Here is a 16,596-nt window from a genome sequence, read left to right as displayed (position 1 = left end):
TCATTGCTCCTTGAGGGACATGTGATCAGTTGACTCTTATATAGGCACGGCCACATTTTTACATACTGTATGTTCACTGAGCCATTATAACATTTACAAATTCATACATGCAGCTTTTACAAGATACACAAAGACGACAAACAAACAGCGGGGATGGACAAAAACAAAAATGTACATTGTATGGCATTGTTTATAATCAAAAATTTTAAAAGAATGCAACATCATGAATAAATAAATGCAATTACTAAAAAGCAAATTTAGTTGCGTGCTTGTGTGAATCTTTCAGTTTCTCTGCTGTGCAGTTTTGCATTCAGTGCTCTGACCAAGTGTGTGTATATTTTCAATCCAAACAATCTTTGTTTTTGTTTTTCTCCTACAGTACAGAGCAAGTGATACAAATAATAATGGTCAGGAAGGTATTAACTCTCATGCTTACTCTCTCTGAGGTATATATATATATATATATATATATATATATATATATATATATATATATATATACACCTCAGTGAAAGCAGTGTAGTAACAGATTCCTACACTAGGTGGTAGTATAGCTTTATTCTCTGCAGCATTCCCTTTGTTTTCTTTCAAAAACCTATGAAATAATAATAATGAAAGTAAATACGTCAAATATTTGTCAGATATTGAAAGATTAGTGAAAAAGGCATATTTATTGAGGACTTTAGGTACAAATGTGCTCTGTGTCCATCTGAAATGATAATAGTGGATTTTAACAGAAAAAGGCAAAATCTAAAGAAAAATTCAGAAGACAGCTGCCTTTAACATTATGTAGTTTATTGAATCTCTGTGTGTAGGTAAGAGACAATCATTACCAATGACTGCAGTGCAGGTTTTGAACTCTAGCTCTTCCGTATCCTGATTGGCCGGATTACAAGAGTAATCAGGCAAAGAGCTGCAGCCAGGGCCGCACCCCGGTAACCGTCGCCATGACGTCACGATAAAACCAAACACAGTCTGGGGAGCAGGCCTCTGTGCTGCTAGAGAGAAAATAACATGGGACAACTTTGGTTATTGTGTTGTGGTCTTTAAGAAGTGAAGGGGTCAGCTGTATGCAATGAAGCCGCATGAATCGTTTCACATCTTAAAATGAGAAAAATCATCTATTTACTGTATTCATTTTGTAGGAAAAAAACAAACACATATTCATAATTTAAAGGATAAGGCTGGTGTTACTCTGTATGTTTCTATCTGACATCAAACGGCATGAAAATACCAAAACCTCTAATATCTCTCAATACTTTCAGATTTTTCTACCCAGTCCGCTGCACTTGTTTTTCCTACTGAAGTTGTAATTCTTTAAAAACAAGTTCCATATATATTGTTTGACTTCTTTTAAAGTCATAGTGATTTCCTAAAACAGCTGGGCAATGTAACAGGGTTTCGACTATTTTCAGCCATGGATTAAACAAATGTTGTGCTCTTGTGAGCGTTTCAGGCAGCAGGACGGTGTACGTGTGATATAAAATAAACTACAGTGCCCAGGTTCATTGTAGTGAAGGAATATGTCAGCTGGTACAATGATTTGGATCATTAAGGCGTTTAAACAGTTGAGGTCTGAGGCAGATAAATATAAACTATGTTAGGCTTTGGAAACACAGGCAATAGTTGATGGTAAAAACAATTTATTGTCATTTTTGTCTTTTGATGGGATTGGATGATTAGCAGCTTCTCCTTTAAAGCAGTGGTTCCCAGCCTGAGCCTCACAAAGGGGAAGCAAGCTGATCCTGCTACAAAAAAAACATGTTTAATTTTCAGACTTTTCTCCAATCTTTGTCTCTTTACTGTGGAATAGTGTACAGTTAAACCTCTTCAGGCCTCTACACGCGATTCAAATGACACAGACGGACATGTGACCTGTGACGTGAGGTAACAAGGAGATATTGCTTCAAATGAAGGGGTCACAAGCTATATAGGTTGGGAACAACTCTTTTAAGGAACTATGTGAAAAATATACATATAAAACAGCTATCATCGTCCCTTTACTTGAACAAATTTGTTACATCATGACTAGAATTCCTGAAAGCACTAAAAGTTATTTTTTGCCATCCGTCTTATAAACAAGATTCAAGTTCTCAAATGAACTATGCTGGCTAAATAAAAGTTACATAAAAATCACATACTGTTTTTGTCCAGCCAGAGAGAGAGAAGTGGAAAATTGTGAAATTTGTTTTGTGGTTGATGTATCAGTGGGAACTGCCCACGTCTTTTCTGACAGCTTCCTTCAAACTTTCTTTTTAATGGAGCATCAGTGAAAAGGACTCAGCCACAGAGAGACACACCTTCCTGGTCGTGTGCTCTGGATGAGGACGACCCCCACGCCATTAGCCACCTTGTCTGCGAGGCTCATTGATCCATAAACAAAGGCTCCACTTTGCTGCCAAACAAGACAGAGAAAAAATATTATTAGATTCGCCAACACAACTGAAATCTACTTGAAAACGTACGCAATTTGCTGCATAATTTTTTGTGAATAAGACACACAAAAGACTCTCTGTGAGCCTTTATCAGGTACTTTCATTCATCTCTTTTCAGACAGTGTGAGTGAAGAAAGACATGAGAAGAGATGTGACATCATTAAAATATGCTGTGACAAAGAGACACCACTACAAACCCCATTTATCTTCACAGCTGACAGCTTTCCCCAAAGCATCTTCTTGCGTGACTGTGATCCGGTGGCACGTGGACAAACTGACTGTATTACAACATACACATCTATCATACTTTAGATCTTCAGCTGTCCTGTGACTGGATGGCTGATTCTGATGTGACATTTAAAACAAGAGGGCAGCTGTTGTTCCTTGTGATGATGTTTATCTCGACCTCATGCGTCCTGAACAATAACCACAAATTGAGACGCACTTACTTTTAAAGTGTCATGCGATTTTAAGTATTTGTTCCCTGTTAGGTTGTATTTTTGTTTGTTAGAAGAAACATTTTTGGCACAATAGTAAACTGCTTTGTTGTAACTGTCAACCCAGCCATGGCACTCAACTGTTGCCAACAATGTCCGCTCTATTGTTCGACTCCCCTGCCCTGTCAGTTGCTGTCAAGCACATTTGTTCCTACTGAAGCTCTTTTAAACAGGTCACATATATATGGCTTCATTCTGAAAAAGGCTCAGTAATTTGGTCAAACAACTGGGCAATCTAGCTTTTTGCAAAACGTTACTCAAGCAGAAGAAAATTATACATTTGTTGGAAACTATTTTCATAGGCGAATAAATACACATTTGCGGCTCTAGTGTGAGTATTTAAAGCAGCAGGACGCTGTTTGTAGGATTAACTCAAAATAAACTAACGATGGATCACGTCAGTCAGTGTGAATCTTTCTTTTTTCTTATCTGTTTAATAGAATGAGACAACATTGGAGCTCCACTGAATGACAGAAGAATAAGATACATCAAGCTTTGGATACACAGACTATACTTGTTGATAAGATCAATTCATGATTGGTATTAGCTTTTTTCATGGGATTTGTTGACATCAAGAAAAGTATAGAATATGGCCAGCCTTGTCCTTTTATATTCCTTCATGCAACAACCCTCCTGCACAGGTATACACTGATACTAGTTCCCCTCCACCTACCGTCTGCTCCCCGATGAGTGTGGCCGTCATGGACAGAGACATGACCAGGATTGTAGCTGAACCGGCTCCCAGCAGCACCGCTGCTCCGTAGACGCTCTCAACTCCCATGCTCCTGTCCATAAACACCCATGTGGCGAAGCCAAACACCAACAACAGGCCGACGAAATAGGTAATCTGACATTGGACAAACATCTAATTTCAATATAATGTTTTTGTCAAATGAATCATTTATTAATCATTAAACAAGGATGAATTCATACCACAAGGGAGTGTTGCTGCCAATATGTTGACAGAGTTGTGAAAATATATTTTATTAGTCAGAGACTCACACTGATTCCTATGAGCTTGCTGACTGGTTTCATGACTGGAGAGCAAACAAAGCCGCTGACATTCATCACCAGAGGTATGATGGCGATAAAGTTCTGAGGAGAGAGGAGGGAATCTAGTGTTTTAAATTGTGACACAGACGTTTCACAAACAGAGGCTACATGATGAGTTAATCAAGTCACTGTATGACATCACACTGTGTAGCCTTACCTTTGGTAACATCAGTGAGTCGGTGAGGTAAATGGAGATGTAGGTCTGAGATAAGTTGACTATCAGTCTGGTGAACATGTACAGGAAAGCCACCTGTCGCAAGATTTAAAGGACCGATTCAGTGTTTTTGCAAGTTTTAGCAAACAACCCTAAAAATAATACATTCACATTATTGCTGACCATTTTGACTGTTTGCTATACAGTATTAGTTTTTTGCCTCTATTTTTTAGTTTATATGGAAATCAATTACATACTCTAGAAACTTCTTAAAGCACTGTTAATTGAAATAAAGCATGTTATTTAAATGAGGAAATATCTGACCAAAATAATTTAACAAGGCAAGGAATTTCACCAAACATGCAATGGTTTTTGTCCTGCAGTTGATGCTATGAACACATTTCGGTCAGTGCATACTGAGGTTCAACACCCAGCCCTAATCACAGTCACATCAAGTTGAATAAGTTTTGCTAATGTTTATCATATATGTTATATTAATTTAGCCTGTGTTGATTAGATTTTTCACATCATAAAAAATGAATGGAGATAAACAGTTCCCAGGTGTGACAGGAAAAATACTTTCAAATTTACACAGGGTGGTTTGCAAAACGCTGAGCTGCAATGTAGTAGGTGCATGTGAATTAACTACAAATTATATCCAAAGTTACAATATCATTTCGTGTGAGAAGGAAGAGGAGAAACTTTCAGATTCTGCACAGGTTGACTTGGTAGAAGGAAGGCTCCTTTAGCCATTGCGTCCACTGAAATACAGGACGAGGCAGAGCATCCTGCGAGGGGGAAGGTGTGATCAGCTGATTCTCGCTCTTTGAGGCCGGCATGTCCTCTTTTGTGCCGACGTGGAATATCAGGGAGAACAAAGCTCCAGTACACACCATAATGAGGACCAGTGTCTACAGACAAAGACAGAGGGATAGAGTAAAAATAGAGATTTTTTTTGAAGGAGTGTGTTATTTCTCTCCGACATCCCTCTTCTTGTCCATCCGGCCCAGGCTGTCTGTGATGGAGGGGTCCACATTCCGCATAGACTGGAAGTGAAAGAGCAGCCAGGCCACAGTGTACACTGTGATGTTGGCCACCACAGTAAAGGCATACCTACACAAGGAGGAAATATAATCAAAACAATCAGCAACTTGTTTTTTACGGCTTTAATGGAATGATAACAGAAGACACGGAGGCCTCTTGTTCTTTCTTCAAAGTTTGAGCGGCTCTGGACAAGGAGTTACTCAGTTACTACATGACTTACTTCTCTTTCCCTTTCACTAGGAATTTGGCTGTTATTTCCGCCTTATTGTTTCACTTCCACTGCCATAATAATTGACTGTGGCACAAATCTGATATTGCAACTATCGGATTGTTTCCTCAGCTGTACTCGTCTAGTTCTGACAGAGCATTAGAGGCAGTCGTGACAACATGTTAAACATGGGAGTGAGGCGAGGGTTGTACAGAGGAAACAGGAGAGACTAGGAAGGAAGCTGGATGGATGAAGAGAATGAAAACAATGGAAGAAGCTCACCCCATGACTCATGTTTTCATATTCAGACAAAGTCAAATATTGCAGTCTGACACACATGATGACTGTGACAACGGCCAATTTTACTGACAATAACTACATCAGATTATGACTATTTAATCCTGATACTGTTGCTCCTCGAGGCCCAATTCTCACCTATAAATAATTTCCACTGCTGTCTAAAGAAGCTGTGTACAAGCACCAGCAATTATTTTTTAAAGAATATTATAGGCCTAATAGAAAGTTGAACCATGTTCCACTGTAAATTAACTGATCAGCTTTGCTTCCTCTACTATTGAAAGGACCTAGTGGAAATATGTGGCTGTAACAGAGGACGTGAAGGCGTCACCTCACCTGTACGCAGTGAGCTCCACCTTGTCGCTCACGCTGGACACGAGCTCTGGGATTAGGGAGAGGTGTGAGATCTGAGCGGCGGCCCAGCCGAGCTGGAAGATGATGATGATGAAGGGCGTGTAGTAAACCATCTGAGCCCACTGAGGAGTGCCGTCGTTACAGGCCAGGCAGGGGTTGAAAAGGAAGGGGAAAGATACAACAACAAAAACAGTTCATGTAAGAAGAGGGGGAATTATTTGAATATTTAAAACAGAATATTATTAAACACCTACTCTGTTTAGAGAGGCACAATATAGCCTAAACCAAATAAGCCTATTATTATTATTATGGTGGTGGTTTGTCTTGGACTTTGCTTTGCCTATTAAATCACTGAAGCATTCCACACATTATATATCTATAATATCAGTAGCCAAAATCAAATTTACTCAAGTAGCTACTGTACTTGAGGACAGTTTTGTTTTAATGCCTAGGCTACTTAACTTGAGAGATTTCCATGTTATGCAACTTCTACTCCACTAACTTTCAGAAGAACAATAAGCCTAACCCCAGGACATGTATTTGATGGCTACTTGCATAATGGAAAAAATTCCATATGATGTATTGTCATAGATTTAACTTATAGTTTATAAAGTAGTAGAATATAGCCACTTCAACAAGCTTCTTTAAATACTGCTTCAGGTTGTTGTCAATAATAATAATCCAATAATATTTATTACACTGAAAGGGGCCATTCTGCATTGTAAGCAGTGGTGGAATGTACTAAGTACATTTATTCAGGTAAGACTACTTTTTCTGTACTTGTACTTCAGTTGAGTATTTCCATTTTATGCTACTTTATACTTCTTCCCCATTACACGTTGGATGCAAATAGGGTGTGTTTTACTCCAAATGAACTACTAAGTTATAATACATTACTATAGATTGTGTCAACCAGTAGTATGTTAAGTAGGCCTTACTAAAATTGGCTTCCCAAATGCATCACTACTAGGAATGCAAGATGCTCTTGAAGAAAAAAAAAAAAAGTGTCAACTGTAGAAAAAGGTTAACACGATGCCAAGGTAGTAAAATGCCTTTATTTGTTAATTAAAAAGTTAAAAAGTAAAAAAAGTACAACAGGAAAGTCTGAGTGTGCCTGAAGGAAGCTCGGAGGCTTTAACTTTTGTACTTGTAGATTTGGATGCAGGACTTTTAACTTGTAACTAAGTATGTTTTCACTGCAGTATCGCTTCTGTTACTTTAGTAAAAGATCAGAGAACTTTTTCCATCACTGATTAGAACCCTACTTTTAGTTATGATGGACTACTTTTCGTATTTTTCTGGAAATCTTTTTTTTTTTAAACTCGTTTCTCAGGTACTTACCAAATAGGTGCCAGGTTTTTCTTTTGCCGTAGACGCACGCTGTTCTGTCGGATTCATATCCCCCCCCCCCCCCCGTCCGCCATCTGGCCGATCAGCAGCATCACACCTGCATAGGTGCTGCGGAGGCCGCGCACGGAGCGGCGGTAGAGCAGCAGGTGACGCACATGGAGACGCACAGGTCGTTTAGAAAACGTCCCTCTGCGTAACGACCCCGCCTGCGGACCGACAGAGAGCGTCCACAGGCACAAACTGCTCCATGATTGATTTGACTCCTGTGATAAAACTTCCTTTATTCACAATTAGAGATCTGTCGTTGTCATATTTACAAATACATAATGCAAATAGTTACACTAACAGACGTTGAGCAAAAAACACAGTTCAACCTTGGTCTGGGCATCTCCACAAAAAAAAAAAAAAAAAAAAAAAAAAAAAAAAAAAGAAATCTCCTTAATTATCAAATCATATAATAAACGCGGTGTCATGGATTATGCCACGGTGGGTCAGCTGAACCGGTTTAGCTTGCAGAGAATAATTTAATGCGCCCTGTCATCCTCTGAGCAAACTGCATTTGTTTTGTCTCTAGAGTTATTAAACAGCTCTGCAATGTACACGCCTACGGTGCAGTATTAATTAGATGGTTAATTAGAGGTTTTGAAATCTCGGGAGTTACAATAGGCCTACAGTTCCCACATACAGTTGGTTCCTCTTTCTGTTCTCCACATGAGTGGTTCAACCACGGAACCCACTTTAGTCCTCTAACTCATGCTTAAACAAAGACATATTCATCTCTCCCTCATAGCTTAAAATCAATTTGTTGTTTTCCCATAGTAGAAGTGTTTGGGTGAATCTTGTTAAAATTGACACCGAAATGAAATATAGCATCTCAACTGGCCTCTTGATGTCAAGTGTTTGTTTTCAATCCATCAGTGTGGATTTATACACTTGTAATATTGTATTGCCCTTTTGTAATCTTTAAGTGTAAAACAACCTAAACTTCACTTTCTCCATTTTTGACACATGTCGTGGTGGTCATGGTCATCATTGGCGTCACACAGTGGGGACATTAATGACCAGTCAGTGATCTAAAGTTAAACTAGAAGGGATTATAATCATGAGGCTCAAGTGGTGTTTTCTTTTAATGGGACACGCCACTGATTTTACACATGAAGTTCAGCTATTCACCTCTGGGTGGAGCTTTCTATATTCTTAAAAAATAAACACTATGATGACATAATGACGTCATCAGGGTTGCCTCCTCCTGGGCCAGGCACAATTTTATCAGGAGGCCTTCTTAACAAACTGGGCAAGTTGGGTTTCAAAGAGGGGGATTAAGGAGGCAGGACATATCTAATGAAAGACTTTCCAGTTGCATTGTGGGAAATGTAGGATCCAGTGTTTTGGGGAATCTGACTCGTACTAGTCAGGATATCTATATATATCTGAATTAGACCAGTTTGTATTTAATGCCTCTTGTGAGTCAGCCACCTGAAAGCAAGCGCAATATTACAACCGCTGGAGTACTCCGTTAAATAACTGAAGGCCATAAAAGTTGCAATCTCTGATGAGCTTGAAACTTTAGGGGGAATTTAGACAATCCTGAACACAGACAGAGCATCAAGCCAGACATACATCTTTCATCTTGGCCAGGAAACAAAGAACACACAAAAGAAACATTCGAAAGAGATAAATGAAACTAGAGCTGCAACGATTATAGTCAATGAAAGGAAAATCAATCAGCAACTATTCTTTTAATCAATTAATCATCTCATTTTTAAGCAAAAATGCTAAACATTGATGCTTCCAGGCTTTTGAAATGTAAAAAATCTCTACTTTTCTTAGCCTTACATTATAGTTCATTGGATATTTTAGTTTTTTGGACTGTTAGTTGGGAAAAAACCAAGACATTTGATGATGTGGGACCTAGGATAATAGTATTTTTCTTTTTCTTTTTTGCAGTTTTCTGATGTTTTAAAGTCCAACAGATTAATCAAGAAAATAGTCAGCAGATTAATCGATAATGAAAATAATCATTAGTTGCAGCCCTAAATAAAACTACAGTTGTTAGCAGCAGCAGGAAACTCAAAAGAGGGCAATTGTTTTTTTCCAGTTCATTACACTTTGACTTTTTGGAAGGCTCCTTTGTTTTCAGAAACAGCAGCCCATTAACTTCATAGACATGATGGACCTCATAAAAAGTAAACCTCATTGAGCTGCATGTCTGTCTGTGACCTCCTGACAAAACGAAACAATGGTTCTGACAGATTTGGGTTATCTGCGAGACCTCTTACACACACACACACACACACACACATATACACACAAACATACAAACACACACAGACCCACACACAGTACTGATCTCTCCAAACCAAACAACACCACTGTACATGTGTGTGTCGATTGTCACAGCAGATGAAGGGAAGGGATGTTTACTGCTTATATGTGAAAGCATACACATTCACTTATAAAAACCTCGACATTTGCACGCACACACAATACATACGTACACACACACACACAGACACACACACACACACACACACACACACACACACACACACACACACACAGAGAGCGAGACAAACAGACAGAACATCAGACAGAGTAATCCAGTGAGTATTTGGGACAGATTAGATAAAATGTCATTGCGGGACACCCACTTGAGCTTTTAAACATTTTACTTAGAAAGGCACAAACTATGATTTCCTGGTAAATTATTTTTGATGTGAGAAATAAAAATCGAAAGACATATCTCTTTTTTTCTTCATGTAAATCGACAACATTTTTTCGGCCATAACTCAGATATAAGCGTTGTGAAGGACTCTTCCTAGATCAGTCTTTATTAAGATGTTTTCTTAATCCTTAATTTCAAACCTAAAGTTCTCCACTGTAATTGTTTTCTCTCTTTCTTTTCCAAAAAGTGCAATAATAATAAGAGAGCTTAATATCTGTTTGTCTCAATCTTCCACAGTACCTGAGGCCAGTGACTGTGCTACAAAGTCCACATTGACGGACAAAAAGAAAGCCAGAGTGAGGAAAATAATTGAACTCCAGAACACTAAAACATAAAATAAGTTTTCAATGCAGGGCTTTGATTTCGAAAACTGAGGATTCAATTACAAAAAAAAAAGAAAGAAAGAAAAAAAAAAAAAAAAAAAAAAACATAAAAATCCTCCAAATTCTGTTTTATAGATGAAATGCTTCCTGTGTCGCTCAGATTTAACATCAGCATAGTTCACCTTTTCCTCTTTACCTTGATCCCAAAACACACACCAAAGGAAGAAAAGGAAAAAAATCCCAAGGAGCAGATTCCTTCCACTTGAACCACTCGACTGGTTTCCCCCGATCAACAGCTGACTGGTGGAACAACACACGTTCTTATGGAATCTAGAATACACAGCTGTTTCAAACAGTATCTTTTTTCTTATTCACGCCACGGTATTCGAGTTTCATTGATACAGCTTTTTTTACTTTTTCTCAAGCCTCCCCATTGTAATGCAGATACGTATATTTTTTGTAGATTAAGGAATCAAGAGTCTGTTGTGGAGTCAGTAGAACTGCAACATTCCTTTAACTTCGCCAGTAGCCGGGGAGCGCTGAGAACGAGAGAGAGAGAGAGCGCAAGGGGGTGAGGTACAGAGTGACAGTGGGAATAGAGTGAGAGGGATAAAGAGGTGAGGGGGGGAAACTGGAAAGAGATAAGGGACAGTGGGTCTGTGTAGTTGCTTCCATTTAAAACTTGACAATGACCACAATGTTTCAAGTTATCTTCTTTCACTTGTGCCTCTGGAGGGCTTTCCTCTTTCTCCTTTTGAAGAAACAACAGCACCTGCAGGAAAACAAAGCAAAATTCCCATTTAGGAAAACAATACATTTGGAGACACATCAATATAAACGAGATATTGGTATAGCAATTTAGCAGACTGCTTGTAAGGGCTGGTTTTCAATAGATTGTTCAATTTTGGATCCGGTTTTTACACGTATGCACGAGCCTGAAAAGGACTACAAAGGAGAGATGATGGAGATTCTCATATTTCAAAAGTCAGACTTAAAAAGTAGCACGTCTTCCATCACTACTAGAGTTACAATAAGTGATGCTTAACCTGCATAAGGTCAAGGTAGGTAATATGTTTACTCATCTGCTTCATATATACACATATTTACAATAACCAATGCATGTTATAGTGTTCTTAGATAACCTGGTTTCTAGAATGTATGTAAATGTGCTGAATAAAGTCAAATAGTTAACTCTCACCGGTTGAAATCACCTAAATTGCACTCGCAAATAGCAATAGATAAACCAAAAGACATTCAGTTAGGAATTGAAAATAATTTGGATTTGCTTGTATTTCCCCTTTGAATTTGAGGTTTATGATATTGGGCTATAAAAAAAAAAACAACTTTAGTTCGAATTTAACACTGGATGTGGACTGATTAAAATGCTATTAAACCCCAGCCCAACTGCAAGCAGCACTGTGTTTTAGGCATCTGGACAGCTGTTTCGTACTTGGTTTCGTCAGCCACTTCAACCTCGGTGGGAGCGGTGATGGGAGCGTTGGAGTGTCCGGCTGTGGGATCATCAGTGTTCAGCTCGCCATTTGTGGAGCTCATCACCTGCACAAGTACAGAAAGGAGACCAGACTGCTCATGAACACATACACTTTGAGCTGCTGACTGCAGGGTGGAGATGAACATATATTAAAAAAAATATGTAACCTTAATTATCTCTATTTATCTGCCCTCTCAGATAAGGAGGTTTCAGCAGTTTGAGTTTGTTACAACTTTAGTAACAGTATTTTAAGTACAAAATTTACTCTGTGTTGCTATCTCTTATTAGCACAGAAACTGTGTCAACGGAAACATAAAGAAGGAATTTCATTCTAAAAAGATCTAACTAAATCAGACTGCTGAAGAGTCACATTAACTTCAGATCAACTTTGGAATACATTTTAGCAGATCGAGGAATATAAATCCTTCCCCCTTATCTTATCTAGCATTAACGCATTAGAACAGGAAGAGTTACAGTAGAACAAAGTCCGTTTTGATGTACAAATGTGAATATGGGCATGTGAATACTGTTTAAGACAGACTTGAAAATGTGAACCTATTCTTTAAATCCTGCAATTCTATTAGCCAACACTAGGTGGCATATTTGTAAGCCTGACATTTACTATCGTATCTATCTGATCTATCTTCTATCTATCTATCTATCTATCTATCTATCTATCTATCTATCTATCTATCAATCTATTAGTTCATGTGTTTTTTGGTTGATATAAGAATCTTTATTTCATGAGGTGCTGTTGGAATAGCCAATGAGGCGAAAGAAGCAGTGAGAGCAAGCAGAACAGGCAAAGCACTGGCACACTGGGATTCAAACAGTGATGCAGACAGACACAGAGAGTCGAGACAGAGGACCTGACAGGCAGGCAGTGTGAAGGCAGTGTGAGAGGGGTTCAGACACATACAGAACTATGTGGCTTCATGCATTAGCCACCAGAGCAGCAGCAGTAGCAGCAGCAGTACCTGAACAGAGCCCCCCAGCCGCTCAGCTGTGAGGTGCGACCCCAGAGTCTCCTTATTGGTCACTGGAGTGGGCTGAGACTCACTTCCTTTGGGCTCAGGCGACTTGACGCAAAGAGCAAAAAGGGTTGAGGCAGGTGTTTGTGAAGTGGTGAAAGGGATGGGGGGGGGGTTGTCGGGTGAGGGGTGTAGGTGAGGGTGAGGCAATGTGGTGGGAGGGGGTGAGGGTAGAGGTGTGGTGGAAGGAGGGACAAGGAGGAGGGGGAGTGAATGAAAACAAAAACGAAAAAATTATAGAAGACATCTCCCAAGCAGAAGCAGGCTTGTTAAGACACACTATGTTAATAGGAGTCGAGGGGAGCAAAAATTTATGCAAAGCACAGATCAACACACTTATAGTCATGCAGGAGTAAAAGAAAACAGCCTTGATCACCTCAACTTGTAATGCATATTCAAAATAACAGTCAATTGTCTATGTTATTTAATTGGTAAGGAGCATTACTTAAACTTCAACTAGAAGCTCATTTAGAGTACTTTTTTACCTTATTATTTTTCATAAACATTATTCTTTCATTTGCAGGCCTAACTTCTTTTGATGCAGCTGACTGTTTTAACCAGGATGCTACAGGTTTTTTACAGTCATGAGCAACGTGCATGGTCCTGGAGGTGGTGCTTTGCAAGCTTTAAAAAGATTTGCCAAGCCAATCACGTTAAATGGAGAACAATAAAAGAGGTTAGAGTCCACTGTAATAAGTCAATCATAAAATCAAATTCACTCCTCATCTGGCTTTACGGGAAACAATGAGTCAGACTTGTAAAGTAAGACAACATGATTGTGACCATGATTTGAGTCCTTCAGGATGATTTTGCAATCATTTTCTACTTTTATTTCTATTATAATAACCTCTCTACTGAATAAACAAAAGAAAACAAGGCTCGGATAGCATGCCAAAAAAGGAGAAAAAAATTCTAAGTCACCACTTTGTCATACACTAAGCATATAGCTTGTCATTACTGGTATGAATAATGCAATTTGCATTTTCAACTCATGCATGCAATGACTGTAGCTTAGAGTGGCAAGGTGTGAAGAATAAATCTGAAAAAGGTGCGAGAACCTGCCTCATGATTGTGCTTGTCGGTTCATTTACTGGTAAAGCATCAACTATGTACAAGTCTTATTGTCTGACAGAGACCTTGAGGACGTATGATGTCGCTGCCAAGCAGTCAAGCTGTGGACAGTACAGGAATGACGTAGAAGTGGAACTGAATAGAATCAATTTTTTCCAGGAAGTTGATTACTTGGGCACACCATAAAAGAAGCCTGGCAGAGGAACTTGAATGACAGGGTTGGCTGGTTGGTCGGTCGGTCAATCAGTTCGTTGGTAGATTGGTGGGTGGGTGTGGTGTTTGTTGTGTTTTACTGCTGGTGACCTCACCTGGTTTTTGGTCTGCTGTTGTGCTTTGTCTCTGCTGCTGGGCTGCAGGGGCGTGTCACTGGGGATGGGGCCTATCGGTGTGGGCTGCAGGGAACAACACAACAAGTACAGAGTCAAAATGAAGACAATTTAAAGGTAATAGAGAGTAAAACTTATTAAAAATATTTAAGTAACAAGGTTTGCAAAATATATATATAAAAAGTAACTGCACGACTGATTCAATCACAGGATTTCAGAGGGAAAGGAGCGGGATGATGAGTGGATTGGGTAACAGGCACTCACAAGTGATTTGCCGACCCAGTCATATTCATAGTCAAAGACATAGCCGTTCCTGTCGAACAGATCAGTGAAGAGCTTCCTCAAGTAGTCATAATCAGGCTTCTCAAAGAAGTCCAGCCTCCTCACATAGCGCAGATAGGTGGCCATCTCTTCTGTAGCAAAAGAGAACATATCGTTTAATTTGAGATCTGGGTGAGCGAGGAAGAAATGACTTAAAACAGTAAACAAAAGGGAAGTGGTTGGGTCTACTGACCAGGGAAGCTTTCACAAAGCACTTCAATGGGTGTCGCTCGTTTGGTGTCTCCAATTTTCTGATACCTTTCCTTCAAAGTATCTGCCTACAAAAGAAGACAGGAAAAATGACATATTACACTCAAAATTGGCACAAATACTTAGCTGCGGGCAGTTTAAATGGATAGGTGTAATATTCAAATATGTTATATATTGAACACTTGAGATGCAGACAGATGCAAATCATCTGTTTAGTCATTCTGAATTGTTGAGTCACAACACAGATATGCACAGCAATGAGGAATGTGTTGGTGAAAATCAGCTTTGTCTGCCATGGAACGTCAGACCAGGACCATCCTCAACCACTTTTGCCACAACCTATGGCAGTGACCCAAAACGGGCCTGTAGCATAACAATGTTAAAAGCAGATTATCGAACAAAGGTACTTGTGACAACTTAATAAAAATGTTCTTCATGTGAGGGGGGTTGTATGGTCAGGTCATGTCAATAATGTCCACTGAATGCTTTTTTCCCCAACCATCCCAGGATGATTCTTGTATTTGACAATATATTTGAGCAAAATCTCACATAGAGTCTCATGGGGACACAGGATTCCCACGATAGGAACAATCTTGTCTGCTAGGATATTATGGTATACATGGGTGTCACAGTGTCAACGTATAGACATTTAAAGACCCACTTTGTACCAGTTGATACATCCAAAATTGTTGCCCTTCACAAACTGGCCTGTACATTTTTCACTATGCATGAAAGGTTCTCACACTCAATCTAGTATTTTGACTCCCAACCGGGATTCATCAGAACAGAAAAACGTCTTCTACTGGTCAGAAGTCTAGTGATGATAATGTTAACCAGCTGCTCTACACAACAGTGACCCTGAATTGTATACTGTTCCACTACATCTGGTCCCTTTACTCGTTCTTTGTATTTCACTGCTGTCATGTTGTGTGTTGGTGAGAACTTGTTTTGGCCCGAACCCTCCAACATCCCCCACATTTATACATCCTTCACATTCATCTACCACGAGCTTCCTCCCACATAGCAAATGTTCAGATGAGGTTTCGTGTCTTCTAGTCTTTTCTATGTACACCTTTGATTTTGACTCCTGCAAAAAGCCAAGAAACTCTGCAGCAATAATTTGCCCCTCTTGCACGTCATCAAGTCGTTTCTCAATGCTTTAAATTCTTCATCAGTAAACTATTCAAATGCAAAGCAAGTGTTTTAGTCACATGCTGTATGGATTTGATTGTGAGCACTTATTGTGAAACCTGTCATGAAAACAAAGAAGTGGTGTGTGGCTTCAAGAGTTGAAAGAGTTGAAAATTCTGCTCTGTGGGTTTTGGGGTGATTGGTGGGACCAGCTGTGCCATTTGCTGCCACCAGCTGGTCTTACACAAGCAGTATGAGCTCTAATGTTGGAAACTACATTTCATGATATTTCATAAACAAAAAATCTGCAAATATAAGGATTTGATGACATACAGAAGTTTGTTGGCAAGTGTTTATGGTGTTAGTAGGATAAGACTAACAATCTACCTTATGTTGGGTGTTTAATCAAAGATAACAGACTTTGAGTCTTAGGAAACACCACTTTGCTTTATATTGCCTCTGCCCTGTCATTTAAACCTGAGGGCTTATCATTGTGCATCATTCAACCACAAATTATAAAGTTTGTGTTAAGCAACTTTAAGCAAATCACAAAGGTCTCAATAGTTCCTGTGTC

General features: G+C 39.2%; 2 protein-coding genes across 3 annotated transcripts in view; both read right to left on the bottom strand.

The window, feature by feature from the left end:
* Positions 1–860: 860 nt before the first annotated feature.
* On the bottom strand, positions 861–7,641 carry mfsd12b (major facilitator superfamily domain containing 12b). Its single transcript, XM_054602951.1, is given in 12 exon segments — positions 861–934; positions 937–995; positions 2,301–2,395; positions 3,606–3,779; positions 3,935–4,027; positions 4,143–4,235; positions 4,865–5,252; positions 6,025–6,238; positions 7,384–7,445; positions 7,447–7,546; positions 7,549–7,620; positions 7,623–7,641. Coding segments are annotated over 12 exon segments (1,443 nt in total).
* Positions 7,642–7,672: 31 nt separating this feature from the next.
* Positions 7,673–16,596, bottom strand: part of csnk1g2b (casein kinase 1, gamma 2b) — a 36,793-nt gene continuing 27,869 nt past the window's right edge. The window contains exons 7-11 of one of the 2 annotated variants that reach the window (XM_054602290.1): positions 14,875–14,959; positions 14,625–14,773; positions 14,343–14,426; positions 11,891–11,997; positions 7,673–11,212 (exon numbers count right to left, since the gene is read on the bottom strand). In XM_054602290.1, coding sequence (XP_054458265.1) covers positions 11,158–11,212; positions 11,891–11,997; positions 14,343–14,426; positions 14,625–14,773; positions 14,875–14,959 — 480 coding nt within the window. In that variant the 3' untranslated portion in view covers positions 7,673–11,157. The remainder of the gene's footprint in view (positions 11,213–11,890; positions 11,998–14,342; positions 14,427–14,624; positions 14,774–14,874; positions 14,960–16,596) is intronic. The other variant, XM_054602291.1, reaches the window with a different exon arrangement.

The sequence above is a fragment of the Anoplopoma fimbria genome, chromosome 8 (assembly GCF_027596085.1).
Source record: "Anoplopoma fimbria isolate UVic2021 breed Golden Eagle Sablefish chromosome 8, Afim_UVic_2022, whole genome shotgun sequence".
Classification (NCBI taxonomy): Eukaryota; Metazoa; Chordata; class Actinopteri; order Perciformes; family Anoplopomatidae; genus Anoplopoma; species Anoplopoma fimbria.
This window is presented reverse-complemented; position numbering and strand designations above follow the sequence as displayed.